This window comes from Lathyrus oleraceus, chromosome 2 (assembly GCF_024323335.1).
Source record: "Lathyrus oleraceus cultivar Zhongwan6 chromosome 2, CAAS_Psat_ZW6_1.0, whole genome shotgun sequence".
Classification (NCBI taxonomy): domain Eukaryota; kingdom Viridiplantae; phylum Streptophyta; class Magnoliopsida; order Fabales; family Fabaceae; genus Lathyrus; species Lathyrus oleraceus.
The window spans coordinates 326,661,583-326,684,835 of record NC_066580.1 but is presented as its reverse complement, the minus strand read 5'-3'; the positions used below and the strand labels follow the sequence as shown (position 1 = coordinate 326,684,835).

Sequence of the window (23,253 nt, the reverse complement as noted above, 5' to 3'; positions counted from 1 at the left end):
AACTATTCTCCCTGTCTCAATAAATATCATAGATAATACTTTCACTCAGATTAATAAAACATGATAAATAAAAAAGAGATAATGACAGTTTTACAAACTAATTAAGATGTCATTTAGAAATATGACATTTATTTTAGATTTTGGGAGAGAGGTAGTATATAAGATGATATCAGCAACATTAATATTAATAGTCATCTATAACTATAAAGACGATATCAATTTTTCTTCTTTCAGTTTTACTCTTCTTTTACATTTTTACTTTTACAATTTTTTTTATCAATTAAAAAATTATATATAGTCGTAATTTCGAATGTTTGTAATCACAAGCTCAAAAAATTAAAAATTAATCTCATGAAACAAAAGCTTGAGAACTTAATACATATTAAAAATCTATAAATTTTTTATCATATGGTTAATGAGTATATGAAATTCTTTTTTGTTTTGTTTTGAAAACGTCAACATATATTGGAAAAGCTACTCTAAATACAAGATGAGCCCATAGACGTTTTAAAATAGAGGAATTGTTCATTACACCCTTATATAAATATAACGTATTCTTGAAAATCAAAATTTGTCTTTCGTATGTTTGGAGATGTATTTTCGGACACACCCAAATCATAATTAAAATGTGCTATTTTGTGATCCATCTCATTCTAAACAAAAAATATTGTCGGGAGATGCATCTTCGTATAATATTTGGTATATTCGGAGATGCATCTCCGAAATGTCTTCTGAAAGCTTTTAAAAACGTGGAAAATACAAATGTGAAATTATTTTGGAGATACATCTCCAAATTCCTCCCTAAATCATATCAGAAACAACACAATTGTCTAAACATTCAATTTTTGTGAGACTAACTTATATTAACTTATATTAACGTAAAATCAAAGTAAAGTAAAGTTATATTAAAATTAAAGAAAAGTAAAAATTCATACATTAATAAAAAAAATCAAGAAAATTCATACACAACATTTTTTTTTAAAAATACATCAGAAAATACAAAACATAAAATAAAAATACATTCCAATATAAAGTATTGGGTATGTCTAAGTGTCTGCCTCCTTTGCCGCTTGTACTGCACGACGTTCAGTAACTCAAAAACCATGCGTTCCACTAGGAACAATTGGGGGCTGCCACCCTCAAAGAGTCTTGACTCTATGGCTGCTCTACCCATCTCCGCAACACGCAGACATACCGCCGTCACACTCTCTGCCTACTTATCCTGAACCTCAAATACCTTTAGGTTAGCTGGTCTAGGTGGTTCTCCAGGAGCATATAACGTCATGATAAAGTTTGACACCCTATAGAACCATGTCAAGTAGCCCTCAACACAAGCCTAATGTACATGAGTCGACTTCCGACGATACTTCTCTAGTACCAACTGACTCTCGAAATCATCCAGTATCGCCTGCAGGTCTCTGTGGGGGACGGTGGAGGAGTGGACTCATGGGGAGGTCTCAGGATATTCTATAAGTAGGCAAACTGGCGCATGACTCGCTCAGGAAGATAAAGATACATAAGAGATACCCCATATCCCATTCAGCCAGAGTATAAGGAAATGGCTTCAAACTAGCATGTTTGATGATGACCCTCCAATGGACAGAAGCAAACATCATCTGATACCATAAGGTCAAGAAAAACTCTGAATAGCTCGACCACACCATTCACCCTGTACAAAATAAAAGCGTCTGCATGAGGCAAATTCTCTATGTAATTAGGCCCAACTTCAAACCCAGTGATGCAAGGGAAGGGGGAGATGATCCATCACTAAAAATGGTTCAAATATAATTTTAATAACAAGTGTAACAAATTAATTATGAAAATATTAGTAACAAGAAATTACCGTAAACAACGCGCAACACCCCCGTCATCTGCTTTGTCTTTCTGAGACATTGACCTCAACTGGTCTCTATCAGGCACAACGCCCACATTATAATTGTACTGCTTCACAAAGGCTTCACCCAAATCATTGAACGTGTGAACACTTGCACTATCCAATCCCATGTACCACCTCAGAGCGGTACCGGTCAGACTATCTTGGAAATAATGAATCAAGAACTGATCATTATCAGTTTGCGTCGATATTTTCCTGGCATACATGACGAGATGGCTAAGTGGAAATGTATTTCCCTTATACTTTTCAAAGTCAGGGACTTTGAACTTCATCGGGATTTTGACATTTGGCATTAGGCAAAGTTCAACGACACTCTTACCGAAAAAATCTTTTCCCCTCAAGGTCTTCAATTTCTTTCGCAGCTCAAGGAACTGGTCTTTCATTTCGTCCATCTTCTCATAAACATCAGGGTCCTCAGACGTCTCACAATGATAGATGGTGTCCTCAACACAAGGCAAAGTGTGAACCACTATAGGCGGAACAAACATGACCGGGCTAGATGCCAGCATAGAAGCAAAAGTAGGTGCAAACCTTTCAGGCACAAAGTTCGGTGGCATTCCCCACGGGAATCCGGCAGGCATGGCCGGAGCAAACTGAGTGGCAGACATAGTTGAAGTAGCAACCTCTGAAATGACAGTCCTCTGAGGAGGAGGAGTTGCAGGCGTTGGAGAAGACTGACTCTGAGCAGCTAAAACAAACTCCATCATGGCAGTCAAGAGGGCAATTTCGTCCTTCAACTCTCGATTCTCTTGTTCCAAATGTTCCATGATTCTCGGTTGATTGACGCGAGTGTTGTATCGGTGAGTCAGCTTGGCTGAACCACAAAAGAATAACCAATCTAGTAGAAGAAACCTGCTTATGCAAATGATGCATGAAATGCAATGTTTGGATTGTTTTTATTTTCAAGGAACATACTATTTTATTTGCAAATATATATAATAACAACAATAACAATTTGATTGACCATAAGAATCTCTTTTATTCATATAATTTTGGAAGGATTACATTGAGTACAATTTCAGAAACCAAAATACAAATACAAGAGAAAATGAAACTAGTCATCCTAAGGATCCCCTAACAACAGTGTCAGATGATCTGGCTGCAGGCGCATACTTCCTTCGGATGCGTCGGATCTCGGCCTCAAAAGATGTCTTCATCTGAGCCTTCTCAAGGACAAGCTGATCAACAATCTTCTTCCAAGCACCGGAAGGCTGAGGCATACTAGAGGAAGATGGACCCTCTGGTTCCTTGTCTCTTCGCTGCTCGGTCTTCAAGAAGTTCAATAAGCGCGTCTTTATCCTTGGACTCAAGCTACAACTCCTCATGCTTTCGGATCAAAGCATGGAACCGTTCTTCCCACATATCTTTCTCTTGCTTCATCTTGGCGAGTGCGTCTTCCAACTCCTCTACATCTTGGTTAGGGAGAGTTAATGGCTCAACCACAACCATATACATAGGTCTCTCATAAGCATAAGGCATCTTCAACTCCAAAGCTCTCTTATTCACCCAAAGAGTGTAAGCTTCCAAAGCTACACAGTTGCGTAGACCAAGATCGGATCTTCCTTTCCTATGCACATTATGCCAAGCATGTACCATTTTCTGCTTCAAATGTTGGGGATCTTTACCCTCTTGATAGAAAAGACCCTCTAACTGAGTGTTATTAGGTTTGTCTCTCAAGGGGAACCCAAGTTGACAACGAGCCAAAGAAGGGTTGTAGTTGATTCCTCCTTGTGTACCAATGAGAGGCACATTAGAGAATTCACCACAACTATCAATAATATCCAAGCTACTCAATGAAGAATCATACCAAATAATATCATCATTAGTGAGAGACATAAGTCTCTGAGACCATCATAGACATTGTTTGTTCTCCACAAAAGCAGGCGTCTGAGGCAAGTGCGAAATAAGCCACTTGTACAGAAGAGGAACACAACACACAATAGTCCCACCACCTTTAGAATTCCTTATATTCAAAGAAAAGTACATATCACCCAACAAAGTAGGAACCCGATTTCCAATCAAGAAGATTCTAATGGAATTACCATCAACAAAATCGTCAATGTTAGGGAACAAAGCTAAACCATAGATGAGTAATACAAAGATGGCTTCAAAAGCATTCACACTACCGACTTGAGCAAAGACAATAGCTTTCCCTATGAGAAACTCATAAGTCAACCCAAACATTCCTCCTTTCTTCACCCAATGAGCCTCAATCTCAGACTTCTTCAGATGAAGAGCTTCAACTATAATATGAGATATGGGAATCTTCTCCAATCCACTAAAATGCACTTTGTCAGAAACAGGTATTCCCAAGAGATGGGCATACTCCTCTAACGTAGGCACAAGCTGATAATCGGGAAAAGTGAAGCAACGATAGAAAGGATCATAAAACTGAACCAACACACTCAAGAGTCCTTCCACTACATCAGCAGATAATACAGACAAAAGCTTCCCATGACGTTGTTTGAAGTCCAAGGGATCTAATACAAAAGATGATAGCTTCCTTAACTCTTTCAAGTCGGAACATCTGAAACTGTACTTCTTAGTGTTCCTTTGTCCACAATCCATGGTCTGAAAATATTTGCAAATAAAACCTCAGTTCCTTGAAGTTATTTTTCCGTGTGATGAATGTCATAATGCGCATGAATGCATGAATGTAACAATCACAAATAAGGGATCACACACAAGGCAAACAAACAAAGGTCAAGGGATGAATTAAGTCATTGTCAAAATCAATCATCCATTTTGGTGGATTATGGTTTTCACCTTATCAACACCCAAGTTCCATTGATATTGACAAGACTTGATTGGATCAACCAAGAATCAAGGGTTTGTTGTGAGTCACAAGCATGGAGTCCGGTTAAGAACCATCCCAAAGGAGTGTACTAAGGATCAAAACCTGTAGATCATGTTCTAAAAATTTCCCAGAGTCTTAATTCCATCTATCAGATATTATAGGTTTGGATGACTGACTCATCAACCCATAATATTCTCAAGAGAAACTCGTCTGAGTGTAGTATCGCGTAACAACTGTTATCAAGTCTACACTTGAACAATCTCCGCACTACGTCCTAAATAGGCCAAGTTGGGTTAATTGTTCTATGATCCTCAGCTTCTCGGACCCCAAATCAGAGAAAGTAATGCCTGACCACAACTGACTTATGTGACATTCATAACTCCAAAAGGGTCTCCACTGAGTAGATGGGTCTCAAGCCTACTTGTTAAGGACTACTCCACACAAGTCGAACATGACTATACCATCCTCCTATCTTAATTGCACTCAAGTTCGGGTTAGAACTTATCTCACCACTCATATCTCACCAAGCACAACAAGTAGATTATATCACATACACAAATATACAAACATCAAATACACAAATATATACACATAAAAAAGTAGGCTAAACCCACTGAGGACTACTCCCCAGCAGAGTCGCCACTTAATTTCTGTAGCGGTAAACTCATGACCATTAAGCTATGGATAAACTTAACGTCAATATAACCAGAGTCGCCACCGCGCTTTTATTGTTTCCAAAGGAAAAGGGAAAAGTACGAACAAAACCCAAAGATAAGAAGTTTTTAAATCAAAACTAATAAAATTCCAGAGATTACAGGTAAGGGGGTTGGTTACACAGAGGGAAGGTGTTAGCACCCAAAGTGTCCTAGGTACTCCTAGGGAGCCCTTTTTTATGTGTGCATGTGTTTTAGTATGAAATGATGTTTGCTATAAATAGAGTGAGGGAATGAGAAAAGAATTCGTTAATTATATTTTTGTGTTTGACAAGACCTTCAGACTTGTGCCTACGTACCAACATAAAAATGAGGGATCAAAACCTCGTAGTTCGTGGTATCAATTTCAAAGTGAGTGAATTTCTTTTAACAAAAATTTAAGTTTGAAAGAGGCACAAAAGTCCTAAAAGAGTTTGAATGAGTATTAGTTCTTTTTGTCTTTTGAAAATTTAAGTCAATATGGTTAGATTCATTTACAAGTTTGATTTAAGAAAAGAGTTTAAAAATGCAATGGCATAAGGCCAAAGTTTCTAATTTGCAATGAAGTCTAAATTTGAAATCACAAGCAAAGAAGATTTTGAAAAGAGGGAGAGATTTGAAATTTAAGAAGTGGGAGGAGATGAAGAGACTAACCTAAGCAAAAATTTAAAAGTTAAGAGTTGAAAAGATCTGACTAATGGGATGTAATCCAATAGACAAAAATGTCATATAGAAACCCATTTTTCCTTTGGACTTTAAAATCAAGCAATATCAATAAGCAAGCAAGATGAAGAGCAAGGCATCAAATAAAGATAGCCACATCCAAGCCAGCAACTTCTTAGTCTTCTTCATAATCTTCCCCATGTATCAGATGACATACTCCTTGAATGGCTCAAAATAAGGCATTAGACACAAGTTCAAAGTAACATTTGCATCAAGACCATGTAGTAGATGAACTCCAAAGGATCTTAATACTTGCATCAGATGAAAGCTCACATCATAATGACTTGGTTTCAGAAATGTTGGCATTGGCCAAGTCCTTTTGCATAAGGAATGTTGCCTAATTCTAAGTCCAAAGCTCATATCAAATCCAACAGTCCACACAACCATTTTTAGGGGTTTTTGTTGCTTATTAAGTACTTTAAGGTCCTAAGACCACAAACACAAACAAGATACACAAACAAGTATATACAATCACAATATATGGCTCAAATGAGCAAAGTGAAAATGACATAAACATAAACAAGTTAAATGAGATGTATAATGACAAATGATAAATGACTTGAATTTAAAGTGCATAAAGTAAATGACTTGAAATTAAAAAGTTAGTCAAATGTTAGTTTATTAGAAGTTAGTGGAGTTTTGCTTTTCAATTGTTTAAGTCATTCTTTGGAGAACACTCAACCTTCTATTCACAAGCATGGATCCTTGAACCAAGACATCTTCCAAAGGAAGGTAGAAATGCCAAGTTTCCATACAATACCATGAAAGGGGGGAGACTTACAATCTGACTTACTAGAATGCTATGCTTTTTGTGTCAAAATTTAACGCTATGTTAAGTAATCGTAATTGGATTTATGTAGAAGTCACAACTATCTGAGGCCGGACAATGATTTTTTTGGTGTTAATGCATGTTAGAGATATGGTATAATGAACCATGCTCCTAAAACATACCACACACAAAAAGAAAATGATCCAAGGGTGGACCTAATCTCATCCATACTTGTATTGGTTCATGAACCAATTAGCCTTAGGATATTGAGATGTCATTGGCCAAGGAGAGGAATAGGATAAAAAGGGATTGAAGATGAAGGGGGAGGGGAGATGAGACAAACACAAATTGGTCATGGGAGGAATTTTATCAAATTAAAATCATTCATTCATTTTGGAAGATGAAATGTACATTTCATCAATCCCCTAAATCCAATGATTTTAATCCAACAAAAGTCAAATCAACCTTGACCAAGGCCCAAACACATAGTCAAACTTCACAAGTCAATAAAAATGGCTCAACATAATTTATTCACAATTAAACAAATTAAAAATCAATTTAAAATGCATTAAATTAAATTATGTTTTATCAAAAACCTAAAACCTCTTCAAAACACCAAATAAATGGCCAAGAGATTTATCATAGGTCAAACAAGGTCAAAGGACCTTGGAGAAAAATTTCACTATTTTTTGAAAGCCAAAAGTATTTTTAAACAATTAAGAATCTTCACAAAAACAATTAAATCATGAAAAATATCAATATTCATCCAAAAAATAATTTTAATTCAGAAAATGAAAGAGGAAAATATTTGATTTTTTTGGGGGAAAGTCCCATATTTTTTGGATCAATAATGAAATTAATATGAATTAATGAAAATAAAGCAATTAAAATGAAAATTCAGAAATTCAAAAATACGTGGACCATCTGATCTCCCTCATTAATTGAGGTGGCAAATCAGATGGTCCAAAACGCGCATTCTATGTGTTCCTTAGTCAAACGAGATGCACGCGTGGTAATCAAAACCAATGCACATGATTAAAACAATTTGAATGGATCCTATGGTTGAGATGCTCCCAACACATCGCCGGAGCCAGAGCTCCGGTCTTCTTCTCCAGTGGACCTCACCGGACTGGTCCACCTTCAACCATCACCAAAATGAAAAAGCAAGACATGGATTTAAAGAAAAAATGCCCAGGAGCTCGAATCTGGCCTCAATTTCGTCTAACTCCAAGTATATGAGAAGATACAGGGAGTTGAATTTTGGGGATCATGAACTGAGTTGCTTCGTTTTGACCTTAAAGCAACTCAATCTTGTTGCCTACATTGGTAGGACTTTAGACAACCAAATATCAACAAGAATAGTGGAGAATTGAGAGAGAATCGAAGAGGAGAAGTTTCTGAAAAATCACCTTCGAGTTGATCCAATTTCACTTGATCTTGATCTGGATTTGACTGCTCTCTCCTCCTCTTGCTTGCAGAAACCAAATGGAATAAAAATGGAAGTGAATTTCTGGAGTTTGGACTTCCAAACAGATGGTGAAGTTCAAGCTTGATTTCAAGAGAAATCTCAGAAAATTCTACGGCAGTGAGGGTTTGCGATGGTCTAGCAAAGCTTGGGAAAGGTATTGATGATGAATCTGAAGCCTTAAGCTTGTTTAAATAGGCAATGTGTTTGATATTTGCACCACTTGAAAATTGGACAAAATTATGAACTTCCTTGCATGGGTGCATGGGCAATCATTTGGGCCTCAAGAGTGATGCAATCCAATTCCAAATCATGTACAAAGTTTGTTGAAACCATCATGTGCAAGCATGCAAATGGAAATGATCATGTGAAGTTCAATCTTGCCAAAACATTTCCCATAATGAAGCCATGCGCAGGTCCCTCAAATTTAGTCCAAATCAGATGATCTTGGATGTTTTGGAAAGGTGAGATTAAGGGGAACAACTTTCATGTTGAACAATTTTTCATTTTAATCTTGGATCATGATGAAATTTGAGGTGGAAGTTTGGGAAATCAAACATATTTGAAAAATTTCTAAGTCCCAAGTCAAATGTTCACTTATTCCACCTTGAATAACTTTTTCTATGGACTTCAAATGAGAAACGTTCCTTCATAAAAGTTGTATCTATTTCAATCCTCTTAAATTTGGTAACAAATTTTACCTCATTTGGATTTGGCATGAAGGAGTTATGCATTTTAGATGTTGAGGAAAATCACTTGTTCAATGATATTGGTCCAAAATGACCTATAATGTTTCCTCTTGGCATATGCATTTGCAAGTTGAATTTGCACTTCCTCAAAACATCAAAGTTGAAGTAGACATATTGAATGTGATCATGTAATCTTAATGTATTTCATCTCATAAAAAGTGAGCAAGATATGGTCTTGGGAAGTTCACCTCCAAACTAGGGTTTAGACAAAATGACCTATAATCTTTCACCATAAAAAATGAATTTCCAAGAAAAATTAGCTCTTGACCTAAACATTAAAGTTGTTTGGAATGTCATTTAGAGTAACTTTTATCTTGGAATCATTTTCATATGACAAAAATTGTAGGAGATAGGGTCTAGGGAACCCCAGTTTTGACCAGTTGACTTTCTCTGGTCAACCACCATGAACCAACTTGCTAGCTTGACATTCTCTTGGCCTTTGGGACTCATGGAGGATCATATATGCATAATATTATGTAAGGTGAAGTATCCCTTGAAATATTTGATCAATTGTTGAAGAAACTTGTTGAAGAAGTCACACAAGATACCCAGATGAATTGGGGTTTCCCAGGCAAACCAACTCCAAACCTTTGATGATTTCTTGATCAAAATAACATGTGAAGATCATGGGGATCCATATATGATAATTATAGCCAATGTGAACCATTTATTAATTGAGCTTCTTGCATTGAGGGTCTCAAACCCTAGATATGAGCTTGCTAGAACATAGGTGAGCATACACACAACCTACAAAAGCAACAAACTATACATTGACATATTTTTTTGGTATTTTGGTTAGTAAATAATGAAAAATGAAGTATGATACAATCAAACGTGCTTGGTGATCTCTCCCAATGCAAACCCAATGAACAAGGGGTAAGGAGAATGCCAAGGTGTGATCCCAATGCTAATGCATATGATGAGAATAGCACGAGGGATCTTAGGGTCAAAATTGGGGTCTTACAGAAAGCAAACCATTTTTCTATAACTTGACTGTGATTTGAGTCACTCAGGTTCATGATTCAAATCACGTGTTAAGCTTGATTCAAATTAGACAAGGGAGTGGTAAATATGAAGTTTGTGATTCAAGTCATGCGCAAATTGTGATTTGAATCACAGAGTTGCATGATTTGAATCAGGTGTAATCTGTGATTCGAATCAAATACACCTAAATTTTCTTGTTTCTCTTCAGTTTTATTTGATTCAAGTCATGGATTTCGAGTGATTCGAATCACACACAAGAAATATCATTTTTTCAAGTTTTTCAAAATAGTTTGAGATTTCACTTCCCACATGAATTGAATTTATATCACCTATGGTTCGTGTTTCACTAACTTAGGAAATTGACTTAAACCATCATGATCAAAACACAAATATAACAATTTATTTATGAATTATAAAAAATGAATTGTTTAAAAACTCGATCAAGAGAGATGCAATCATGAAAAAAACTAAATAAATGAAAGTAAATGAAAATGAAAGCGATAAGACAAGCAACAAAACAATTGTATTAGGATACTCCCCTTGAATGTATTAGGGACATGCAACTACATCATAAAATCGACAGAACGTAGAACGTTGACTTCCCATCCCTCCAATGGTCAGTCAAAAATGAAGTTTCTTTCTCATTAACCGTGCTAAATAGTCATCTTACCATCAGTCCCCACTCACCTCTTCTAATTCCCCGACTCGGTAAATCCCTCAACTACACTCATGTCCTACTACCTCTGTCCTTCATACGAACACCATATACTATATTCTTTAGTGCTAACACTTAGTGCCACAAATCATTATGATCAATATCCAGTCTCCACCAACATTTTAAAATCAAGGCTAAATTGAATTCACTCACCCTCTAAACCCTAAATCCACCTACTTCCTTATCCAAACATACCTCATTCCAATTAGTCCAATGTATCTTATAAACATCTTCATTACCCCATGATAAAGACTTAAATATGAATTCTATAGAAAAATAATACTTGCATGAACTATAATATAACAAGTGACCATGGAAATCAGTTCCCACCATGGAAATCAGTTCCCCTGCGTCCTTCACCGACAATCACAACTTTCATATAATCTCCTTTTGCATATCAAAGATGTCCAACCACCAACAATATTTTTACTAGCTAGAGGGATTCTACCACCATCTCCTGATACCTAGGGTGACGAAAACACACCCATTTCACCGAAACCATCGACTCATATTACCAATGAGGATACAAACATAACAACTTAGAGTTATGCTAAGATCTTTCTATATGTTGTGATGTTGTAACCTTCCTTTGAGTCTCCAGCTTCCTTTTATAGAGATAGAAAAAAGTCGTGGGAGGTTTGAAAAACAACAAACTTAGTGAGGAAGTATTCCAAGAGAGACGTTGGATATTTGCATCTGGTCATAAGCTTTATCCACTGAATAATAGCGTTTCTCTCAATATCTTTCATCGTACTAGGTATATACCAAAAGGTAGAATAATATGAAGGTGTCACATTCCTTTTTCTTAAGCCATGCAAACCGAAAACCATGGTTAACTTTATCCAGAAATCTGGAGCTTTGATAAGATAAGACCACTTTGGTTCAGGGTATGAATTAACTTCTCTTCACACCTTCACAGTCTGAGCTATCATCATAAGCTGGGTCATGACGCCAGAGTCTGATGCCTTCAGAGGCAATGAACTAGTTCAGATTCTGATAAATTAGAATTAAACTTTAAATTCCTTAGTCACATATGCTAACGATCAAGATTAATTATGTGCTTGTGATCCTGCAGACTTAGACAAAATTTTAGCGAACCCCACTGTTCTTTAAATACTTTGTTATCATCAAAACCTTTTATAGGCATAAACAAATTTTGTTTTAATAATGTATCTATTCAAGTCAACGACGAAAGAATATTATACTATGATAAATATTAGAAAGAGTTGTCTAGCAATCGTAGACCATAGAGTCACTAGAGACAAAGAACCTTCTCCCACACAACACAAAAACACCAACCTTCCAAATCAGAACCTCGTGGGTACTAATATCCTCATGATCGATACCATATGACTTCATCGACCTAGTTCTATTCTAAAGGAACCATAGAAATGGATATCCTATTTTAAGAGTGTTCCAGAAACCCCTGGGGATAGGAACATAAACTAGGACAACATACCTAGACAAACACATAGAACTCGTAGATGCTCTTCTATATTTACGGGATGAAAGCGCCTAAATAAGTGTGGGGTTTTCGTCCTTAACTTAAAGGTGAGAGCCATAACTTCGTTCTGTGGCTTGAGGGTCAAGTATTTAGATTCCTAGAAGAACCACACATGTGTTTAACACCCATATTACTATGTCAAATAAGAAACCAAAATTAGTGGAGTGCCTGGGATCAATAAGGAAGAAAAATAATGAATCCATATGATCATGCATTAATCATTTTAACGTAGAGGCTATCTTGGTGAAATATTCAGACAGATAGATGAAGTAGTACTAGATGAGCCTTGGACTTCAAGCAGATCCAATTTTGTAAAGAGCATCAAAATTAGGGCATTTGAAACTTTCAACAGGCTGCTTGTGAGGGTTGAGTAATCCATACAATATGAAGAAAAATTTGCTGCAAGCAAACCAATATATGGGGAGGTATAGAGAATGCTTATGTAAGTAAAAGGATAAATAAAAAATCTAAGGGAGACATTAGAAAATAAACTAACAGGGATAAAATGAAGGACCATTAGCCTAGTTTGGAGAGTCGAGAGGGAGGAAAATTTCTATCCAAATACAAAGATTACACCCCATTAAAAACATATAGAGAGTGCATCCAATAGAGGCGCTTCAACATGAAGTTCCGTGACGAAGAGGTTAAAATTACCAAGAAGGCCCAAGAGCTTCATGATCTTGACATATCCCATTAATGGAATTTTTATAACTATAATGACTACAACAAAGAGGAATGTATATAACTAAAATACACAATATAAGATTTGACAAGACAACAAAAGTTATCAATATTTTCTAACAAAGATAAAGGAAGATCAAAATATGGGAGATCCATGGATAAATATCCCTAGAGGATAAAAAAAGGGAAGTGTCACAAGTAACCAAGAAGGAAGAGAATATGATAATAAGGAATATAAATAATTTTTAGTGGCCTACGCCATTGCCGAAGTGACCTTATCAAAATGGGAGAACATCCCCATTATAATGGATGTTTAGGAAAAACCTTTTGAGTCATGTGAATACCTTCCCATGAACAAATGTAGAATTGGAAATGGTAACATGACGTGCCTTTTAGGGTTCTATATACCCAACCAATGCATCAAAATGGAGCTTAACAGAAGTTGCAGAGAGGGTATCAAAAGGTTTTCCCAATTTTAAGGGGTATCCCGTGGTTTAGTGATGAGTAAATTGAAAGAAATGATGTTACACGAAACAAAGCAATACTTGAGGCTGACGGAGAAGATTAAGCCCCAATATTATTTTATGACAAGGAACTAATTAGCGGTACACCAAACTATCATATCCGTTTGTTTTATAAGAGTAATAATGGCGAACTATGACATTTGACGAGTTTTAATTGATCAATGAATTCTGGCAACATTATGTATGCAAGTCTTCTTGATGCCCTACATGTCACACGACATGATATAGTATTGTACAAATGGAGGGATGTTCAAGGGTTTAATGGTTCAATGTCTAAATGGTAGGGATATATAAAGCTTATGGCGTCATCCGAAAAGGAGTTAAGGAAGACATGAAAGACAAAATATCTAGAGATTGAGTGAAAATTGATATATAGTTGTATCATCGACATGCTAAATATGTCTACCATGTGTCCACATCATCAACATTACATTTAAAATACCGCATTAAGGAGGATATGGTAACCATATTTGACGCCGATCTTGAAACTTTCAAATCTTGTTCTATTATTGTTTAATGAAACTACCTCTTTCCACACACATTTATCGAATGACCTTACTAACAAGGTTTTCCAAAGCCACCATTTTAGAAATTCAAAGCGATACCAAATTCGATGCCAAAGTTTTCTCAAAATCCCGAAGAAAACTTTCCTTGTGAAGTCTTTCAAGTTCAACATTCTCCACAATAAGAGACACCAATTTTATTTCCATTTATGAAAGTTGAACTTTACCGTCGGGCCTTTTCAATCAACAATCTAAGCACAAAGTTGAGAAACGTGTTTTGTTTAGAGGATACAAACTAAGCCTCAACTATTTTCCACTGTTCAAAATGTATTGTGGCTATGGCCTCAGATATTCTATTTTTTCATTAAGAAAGTGAATATGGTCTATTGAATTCTTCTCGAAGTCTCATAGTTCTCTCTAATCAACTTTAAATCCTCTTCACACCGGATTTACCTATTCCAATTATCATCTAACATAACCCTCAACTGAAATTTTATACCCAAGTACTTACAAGCTTGTGTTTTGGCTTAAGATAAGTTGCTAGTTAATTTATCTTCTTTGGCCTGATATGCTTCATCTGATGACATCAAAAATCAAGTTAAAACTGCTTGATGACCCATAGGCCTCAAAACGTATATACAACTAACATCATTATTATCAGGGACTAAAGATATGAGCTTTGCTAGAGTGGAAGGGAGGATATATGAAATGGAGTGTGGCTACCTCAACCTATCATTATTATCATCATCATCATCATTAAGGCGACCCACTGCTAACAAAATGACATATGGTTTTAAATTCTTGGAGATATATAGAAATTTTATGACATCATTAGCATAATAAATGGTGAAATCCTCACCGAAAGCAACAATAGAAGAACCACTACTAGAATGAGGGAAACATTAGACGTAAAAAATCTTATTCTCTGCTATATGATCTTCTTCAAAATATTTCCCATAACCATGTTAATGGAAAACCAAGAAATATGGGAAATAAGCAACGCACAACATGATAAAGATATGATGAAACAGTGTTAAGAGATATCGAACATAATAAGAGTCTCTTTTCTTATAGTTGAGAAAAGGGCAATATAATCTATCCACGAGGAGAGTTCCTCCAATCCCGAGACACCATATAATCATAGATTTTCCCAAAATATTATGTATCACTACTTTTTAAATTCCCAAGCATTACTTTCAGATCTTCTACACATACTTTGAAGTGGTCATTAGACCAACATCGATCAAAACACGACTTTCACATAGTATTGGTAATGCACATCGTCTTATTAGAATCCCCTGTAAGAGAAGATATCAACGTAAATTGGCAACAAAAACGAACATGCGAACACATTAATACTTTGAAGATTGGAAAAACTCAGTCGAAGATGACTAAACCTTAGGTGTGCTTTGAGAGTTTTTAGTGTAGGTGAAGCATAATGCAAGAGACAGAAAAACATAGTTTCACCTTGGGAAATACCCAAAGGTTGGAAACCTCTAAGTAATATAAGCCCAAGAATGAGCATAAGTATGGGAAATAACTAATAACATGCTCACCATCAAATGAAATTCAAATGAGGTGAAAGGAATCTGAAGCCCATATTTCCAAAAGGATGTATAATATATCCGAAAATGGCAACTAGGGTACCACCCAACACATAGTCTTCAACATCGGGGAAATCAACGACCCACTATGTTGGATTCCCAAATTACGTTTGATAGTTGAATAGTTTTAGAATTTCATGTTAGAGTAAACAAAATGCAACCCAAGATATACCTCGTGAATGTCATCCCTTAGAAGTTCCAATTCAGTGGGTACAACACGACACCAAGGGGAAATCATAAATCATCACCCATGTATACATGTCCATAAAGAAGGAGGTTAGACGACCTCATGGATTATCCTTTTTTGTACACTAGCAAATCCTAAGTTTCTCATTTGTAAGATCTGAATAGTAGAAAGAAACGCTAAAGAGAGAGGGGGGGGGGGGGAGGCAAAGAGGTAGACACCCAATTTTAACACAAAAAACATATAACTACACGACAAGTAAGAAATATAATAAGAAAAAAGAACGTATCAGAAAGACAAATGCAACACCAAGAAGAGAAATCCCACATACACTTATGCAACAACAACATCGAAGATGAAATTTAGAAGAGACAACCTTAAATTATTAAGAATATTCTAAAAATAGAAAGAATTCCCAATAAAAAAGCAATAATGATTTTTTATAAGGGGTTTTTCAAAACCAAAAAAGTTTATCAACAAATGTAACTTCAACAAAACCAATAGATCAATAGAGCATATATGGTGCCCAACTCATATAGAAAATAGAAAATCAAAGAAAATACGAAAAAAAGAAAGAATCTAAAAGAGAAAAAAAAGAAGTAAAATTATTTTTTATTTATAATAAAAAATGTTATTGAACAAAAAGGAAAAAACACAAAGATGAGGAACATAAAATCTAACCCATCAATAACTAGCAAAAGCAATAGTGTGCCGTGCCTAACTTATTCCTCAAAAGACTTTCAAAAGCACAAAGAAAAAGTGAATCTTACAAAGTGTCATAATCAAAAAAAAAATGCATTGACTAATCTATTTGCACATGCATTTCCTCTCTAAAATGTGATATATCTTAAATGTAAAGGAACATATAATGTGTAAAGTATTCTTCCATTTAATTAAAAGACACCAAGAGATAATATTCACATTAGAAAATGCACAAATAACCAACATTGAGTCAGTTTCAAGCCAATGCTTTTTCAATTTCTCTTGTTAGCATATTCAATAACAATCATGATTTCATGCAATTCAACTTGAAAGAAGGTTCAAACTCCAATCTTAAATGAGAAAGCTCCCAAGAATGTTCCTAAGTTATTCCTGAATATGCTATCATAAGTTGATATTTTAAGATTTCCTCTTGAAGCTCCATCTATGTTGCATTTAATCCAATCATGACTAGGAAAACACCAATTAACTTGTATGTACACTACTAAGGAAACCCCATTTCACAATGGTTGGAAAAGGGATATCATAATGGTTGACCAACTATTGTGAGGTAGGGTGTGGTTGTAAGTATGTTGTTTTCCACCACAGGCGTGTGACCGTTGTGATATATGACTAACTTAATGTAATTTTATAAAAAACTGTCCGGTTTTAAGCATTTAAAAATTAAAAAAAATTAAAAAAAATTGAAAAATACATCACAACAGTTAGTTTAAAGAACCATGGTGATATATGGTTTACATTTGTGTAATTATATAAAAAAATGCTAGATTTTAAGTATTTAAAAAATAAAAAAAATAAAAAAATACATCACAACGGTTAGTGTAAACAACCGTAGTGATATCACTTTCATTTTTTATCTAAAAATATATAAAAGTGAAAGGCGAAGAACTCAAAAATTTGTCGCCGCTGAGAATCGTACCGTGAAAGATATAAGATATCACCACGATTGTTCTAAACAACCGTGATAATATATTTACAAGTTTTAATTAAAAAATATATTGACGCTTGAATTTAGAGATGTCATCACGGTCCTTCAAAGGACCATGGTAACGTTTACGTTGTTGTATATACTTTTTATAGTAGTGGTAGGTGTATGAGGAGGTCAATATTTGATGGCAAAATATATAAAAATTGCAAACTCATGAATTGAAGAATACATGTCCCCCTTGAAAGAAGTATATGTCATATAAACCAATTGTTTAACATGAATAATGTCTCTATCAAAGTCAATTTTACCATTTTAGAACCTAATATTGTTTCTTATGTGCCAAGTTTTCTAAAATATTATTATGATGAGAGTCATGATCATATTATGAATTTGAGAGCTCCAACTTCTATTAACAAGTTTGAATAAAGTTTCATAATTAGTTCTATCAATATTCATGTCAAACAACCGCTTCATCCATTGCAAAAAAGTAAGGCGTATTTGCATCTAAGAAATAAGTGACCTATAATTTCTACATCAGGATTGTAGAGAAAACACATTGAAACCACATACATTACCATTTGAATCAAGTTGTCTTCTATTACAATATAACTTTATGCATCAACTTCCAAGTCACAAATGATCTAGCATGAGGTACATAGGAATTCAAATAAATTTTGTCCAACAATTAATGTGATCCTTACTGATACAACTATATATATTTTTAAAAAATAAATCATCATTTATAGATCCTATCCAAATAAGCTCATCAACAATAGTATTATCAAATGACAAACCTTGATGAATATTATAATTGCCGTCTTAAATAATTAAATTGACCTTAATTTAATATCCATTGACAATACTAGATATAAATCTTTAATTATATATCCCAATGAATTGTTACTCTATAAATCAACCTCCTTTCTATAATCAAAAATAATAAAGGCTTTGCACATCACTCATAATACAAGCTTGGATTACCCCTATCCCTAACTTAATCATCTCCAACTAAACACCTTATTATTTCCTATAAGAGTTGGCCTCTCTAATGTCAATCCTAAAAAACCCCATCCATTCCTTAGACTCTATATATTCCCCAAAACAATGAAGATGCCAAAGATGAAAACCTCAAGAATAATGGTTTCGCTTAACCTCTATCCATCACCAATCCCAACCATCTTCAAACCACATTCCAAATAAAGATAGAAAACACAAAAGTAGCCAGCAAATAAATGAACCTCACACCCCAACAAGTCTGCGCAAAAAACACAAGATGTTGCAACCTCATCCCCTATTACTCTCCACTTGAATAAGTTCAACTTAATAGTTAGCCTAATGACACAATATTTGTCAAGAAAATACTATATAACCTTTGAATGAGAGAAACTCTTCCATTGCCAATTCAACCAGTTACTTATTCAAAGAGAGATTGGTGACAGCGAGAACAAATGCTGACAATACTTGAAAGAAATTATTATTAGAACATAGAACAAATAATAATCATTCATATACATATAACTTTGATTATAATTATAATTAAATATTTTTTTCTGAAGCAAAAATATAAAAATAAGAAGAAATATTCATAATATTTATTAAACAATAATTAATAATTATTGAGTGTTATTATACATTCCATCCTTAAACATTACGTTGATCCAAATGCAGTATTATGTGATAGATTCTCAATATATATATATATATATATATATATATATATATATATATATATATATATATATATATATATATATATATGACTACGTAGCTAACATATACACAATGTCTCAATCTATTTCACACCATGCATGGAATTGATTCTCTTCATAAACTACCAACAACAAACTCAAATTCATAATAATATTATTATTATTATTCATAATATATCATACCTTAAACTAGTAATAATATGTTAGGAGAACTTAGACTTAATTATATATAATTGATTCATTACTTCAAAATCCATTATTTATATTTTGATGAAAATGATGTTGATGTTGTTGATGATGATGGTATCCTGACATAGAACTACTACTCTCACCAACATCAAGCTGTTCAGGTCTATAAACCTCTTCTTGTTCTTCTTCATCTAACTCTTCTTTTGCAACTTTTGGCATTCCTCCCATGAATTCCAATGGTGCTAAAACATGTTGTTGTGTTTGATGTTGTTGATGTTGTTGTGGTGGAACAACTGAAGGTAACTTTGAGAGTAATGCTTCAAGACTACTCATTGATGGAGTTACTTTCATTGGCATGTTATTGTTGTTGTTGTTCATGAAATGGTCATATATTTGATCACCATGTTGTTGATGTTGTTGGAAATTATGCCATTGTTCTGTTGGAACACCATAAGGGTATGCAGATGATGAAGGGTGTGGGAGAAGTACTCCTGGTATGCTTTCTATGTAGCTGAATTTTTTTCTTAGTAGAACCACATAGCTCAAATCTTCAATCACCTTGAATTTCATAAAAAAACACAAAACATGAGTTCTTCAAATATAATTCTATAATAGTTTTTTTTTTGCTTTAAGATAAGTGCGCTTGTAATGTTTTAAGATAATGCTTTCGACGGACTGATTTACGAGTTTATGGTTTTTTACTTAATTATGCAGGACTTACAGATGATTACTTAAGAAAATAATATAATTGAGTGTAATTACACGTGTCTTTATCAAATGAGTGTTAAACATAAATCGTATAGGTCACGTATTTAATTTTAAGCGTCGGTGCTGCATTTAACTGAAACTGAATTATCTCGAATATATATATATATATATATATATATATATATATATATATATATATATATATCATGATGTGACTTATTCTCATTAAAAGTGTGAAAAAGAAAGCAAAGGGAGGAGAGAAAGAGAGAGAGATATTAAACCTTGTGAACAGCTCCTAATTGAACAACACCTTCTCTAACAGCAATGAGGGCTATGGTCTGCAAAATAAATACATATATAGTTTATAATTAATTGAATCAAATATAGAAAAAAAAAAAAATCTTAGTATGAATTTCATACACATACCTTTATACCAGACAAGAATTGAGCTTCCCAAGTCCTAGGGTGCTGTAAAAGAAATCATTCACTTTCAACACATTTTTAATGCAAAATCATTAACTATAGATTATAATAATATAATCAAATTAATCTATTAATGTTTAGTACTTTGTTAGTAATATAAAACAAGAATGCAAGATACAATATTATAGTTTCATTTTTTACTCACTGAGTCTGCTGAATTATGCCATGCTGACAAGAAATTAATTTCTTGATCATTAGGTTCTTTATATATCCATTTATGACTATGATCCGCAGCTACTTTTCCAATCAATCTGTTGCATAAAATCGCATAAAATTGCATAAAATCTAACTAATTAAGCATTTAAGCAAATTTTCTGAGAACTTTTCTCAAGAAAAAAAAGCAATTGGTGAATGGTATTAAGATACATAACATTACCCTTCACCATAGTTATAGATCTCATGTGACATCTTGAAGAAAAGCTCAGGTTGAAGACCTTGGTAAGGCTGAATTAATTCACAGTTCCCGTAAACCGACGAGGACGAGTTAGGACAATCACCGGCAGAGTTTATTTCAGGTGCTGCTGCTGATGCTGCAAAGTTGCAGAATCCATCTTCCCAAACCAATATCCTATGCATGCATAATAAACATCAACACAAATTCTTCATTACCAAATACATTCATAAAAAAAAAATATCATTACCAATTCCTTCTGTTTCCTCTTGATCTATCATAAGCCCCTTGTCCTTCCCACCTATATATATATATTCCAAAATATAAAACAAAAAAAAATCACTTCTATTAGCACTATAAGTATATCTATATACTCCTTCTGAAATGCTTATATTTCATTTCAGAAGGAGTATATATCTACCAAAATAGTTTCTTACTTGGGAGGAGGGTAGTTTCTAGGCAAGATCCTCCAGAAAACAGCATAAACCCATTGAGAATTATCATGGATGCACAAACTTCTTAGAGTGTGTTGAAGAAGATGAGTAACAGCTAATGGAGTAAGATGATGTTCTTCCATATATAAAAATAAAAACACTCACAATTATAGAAACTATAGATGCTATTATATATATATATATATATCTTCTCTTGAAAACCTTTAGCTATAGGTATCTTCAATAATAGTAGGGAACTTCAACATCCTACCTCCTCCTTTATATAAGCACACACCAACAAGGAAATCTCACATTTATATTTTATACCCCCCACACACATTTAGGTGTGTGGGGAAAAAAAGAAATGAGGTGAAATAAATTAAAATCATATACTTTTTAATTTTTAATTTTTTTAATTTTTTATCATAGGACCCACCACCTTAAAAAAACAATCCTCATTTTTCAATATTATAATTGAACACAACCAAACCTCACCCCAAATTCATGAATCATCTTCAATCAACAACAATATTATTCACATATATAAACTGTAGTTTATTATATGTGGCTTAAAGTTGAAACAAGAACATGTCTTTGATTTGATCACACACACACACTCTTATCTTAATTCTTAGCTAGATCTATATTATATAGTATGCTTCTGCAGAAGCAGCATCTTATACTATATTCCATATTTTTTTTTCCTTCAAATTTTGAATTCATTTTTTTCTCTCCATACCGTTCTGTTTCCTGACACTCTTCTTAAGGTATCAGCAACCTTCTCATGACTCCTATAAACCACACACAACCATTCATTTCAATTCCACCACATACAAAATTACACCTAATAAATTTTAATTAGTATACTATACATATATTATATATTATATGTATCTATATACTATACATTTTTCTTCTTCTGATTTCTGGTACTAGTAGAACTAGGTAATAGTGCCACTGCCAGAATAAATCCCTTAGTAAAAACGAAATATCAACATCAAATTACTGTTTCATTCACTATTGCATCACAGAACCTACTCCCAAGTAATAACTCACTTCTTACTCTAATAAGACACAAAATCCACTACTAATTACTACATATGCCAATATATATATATATATATATATAATTATATATATATATTTTCAAATGAAATAATGTGATGATGAAAGATTGAAAAGAAAGTTGAAGAAGAAAATGTAGCTATATGGATGAAAATAGGAAAGAAATGTGATAATAGTTGTTATCTTCTCTCTCCTTTTCTTTGCACCTGTTACATTATCACCTCTTACAGTTACATAATGACTAAAAGAAGAAGTCATTACTTTGATTTCTCATCTGACACACCACAAAAGCTTGTTGTCAGCTCATTATGCTGTTTCTTCATATCATCGACCATCCCTTTGACCATTCATTATTATTATTTTTATATATATGAAGAAACTCATGATTCTCTTTTCAGCTATTAATGATTTAGATTACCTAATTACATCATCATTTATTGCTTTCATTTCTTGACAGTGACACACATTGCTATCTCCATGCTTTCCTAAACGGATTCTTCCTGTGTAATGTTTTGTACCACAACATTAACATTGCTTTTGTTTCTCTGTGTGTGTTTTCCCGTGTTATTATTGTTAATGTGACTGTGAGTGAGTTTCTCAGAAAGAGAATATAAATAAATGTTCACAGGTCGTCTCAAGTTTTTGGAGACTCTTCGTAGATTAGTCTGTATTTGCACGGTTTCAGAAACGACGATGATAATTTTTTGTTATTTGACTATTAAAAAGAACATAATGTAGTGTACAATGTGCAAAGAAAGATGTAGTAGAGAGTTGGAGACAGTGGACAGTGTACTCTGAAAAGAGTGATGTAAGCAAAAGGAAAGTGGTGTTGGGGGCT

General features: G+C 34.1%; 2 protein-coding genes across 2 annotated transcripts in view; one reads left to right on the top strand and one right to left on the bottom strand.

Moving 5' to 3' along the window:
- The window catches only part of LOC127119343 (threonine--tRNA ligase, mitochondrial 1), a 33,559-nt gene extending 11,877 nt beyond the window's left edge, over positions 1–21,682 (top strand). Inside the window, exon 20 of the mRNA XM_051049567.1 lies at positions 21,671–21,682. The gene's annotated coding sequence lies outside the window, so the exon portion shown is untranslated. The remainder of the gene's footprint in view (positions 1–21,670) is intronic.
- LOC127119344 (protein RICE SALT SENSITIVE 3) lies at positions 19,218–21,642 on the bottom strand. Its single transcript, XM_051049568.1, has 7 exons — positions 21,354–21,642; positions 21,167–21,217; positions 20,902–21,093; positions 20,671–20,776; positions 20,469–20,510; positions 20,324–20,380; positions 19,218–19,892 (listed from the first exon to the last, which is right to left on the bottom strand). The coding sequence occupies exons 1-7, from the start codon at positions 21,491–21,493 to the stop codon at positions 19,392–19,394; spliced, it is 1,089 nt and encodes a 362-aa protein (XP_050905525.1). The 5' UTR covers positions 21,494–21,642; the 3' UTR covers positions 19,218–19,391.
- Positions 21,683–23,253: the final 1,571 nt, after the last annotated feature.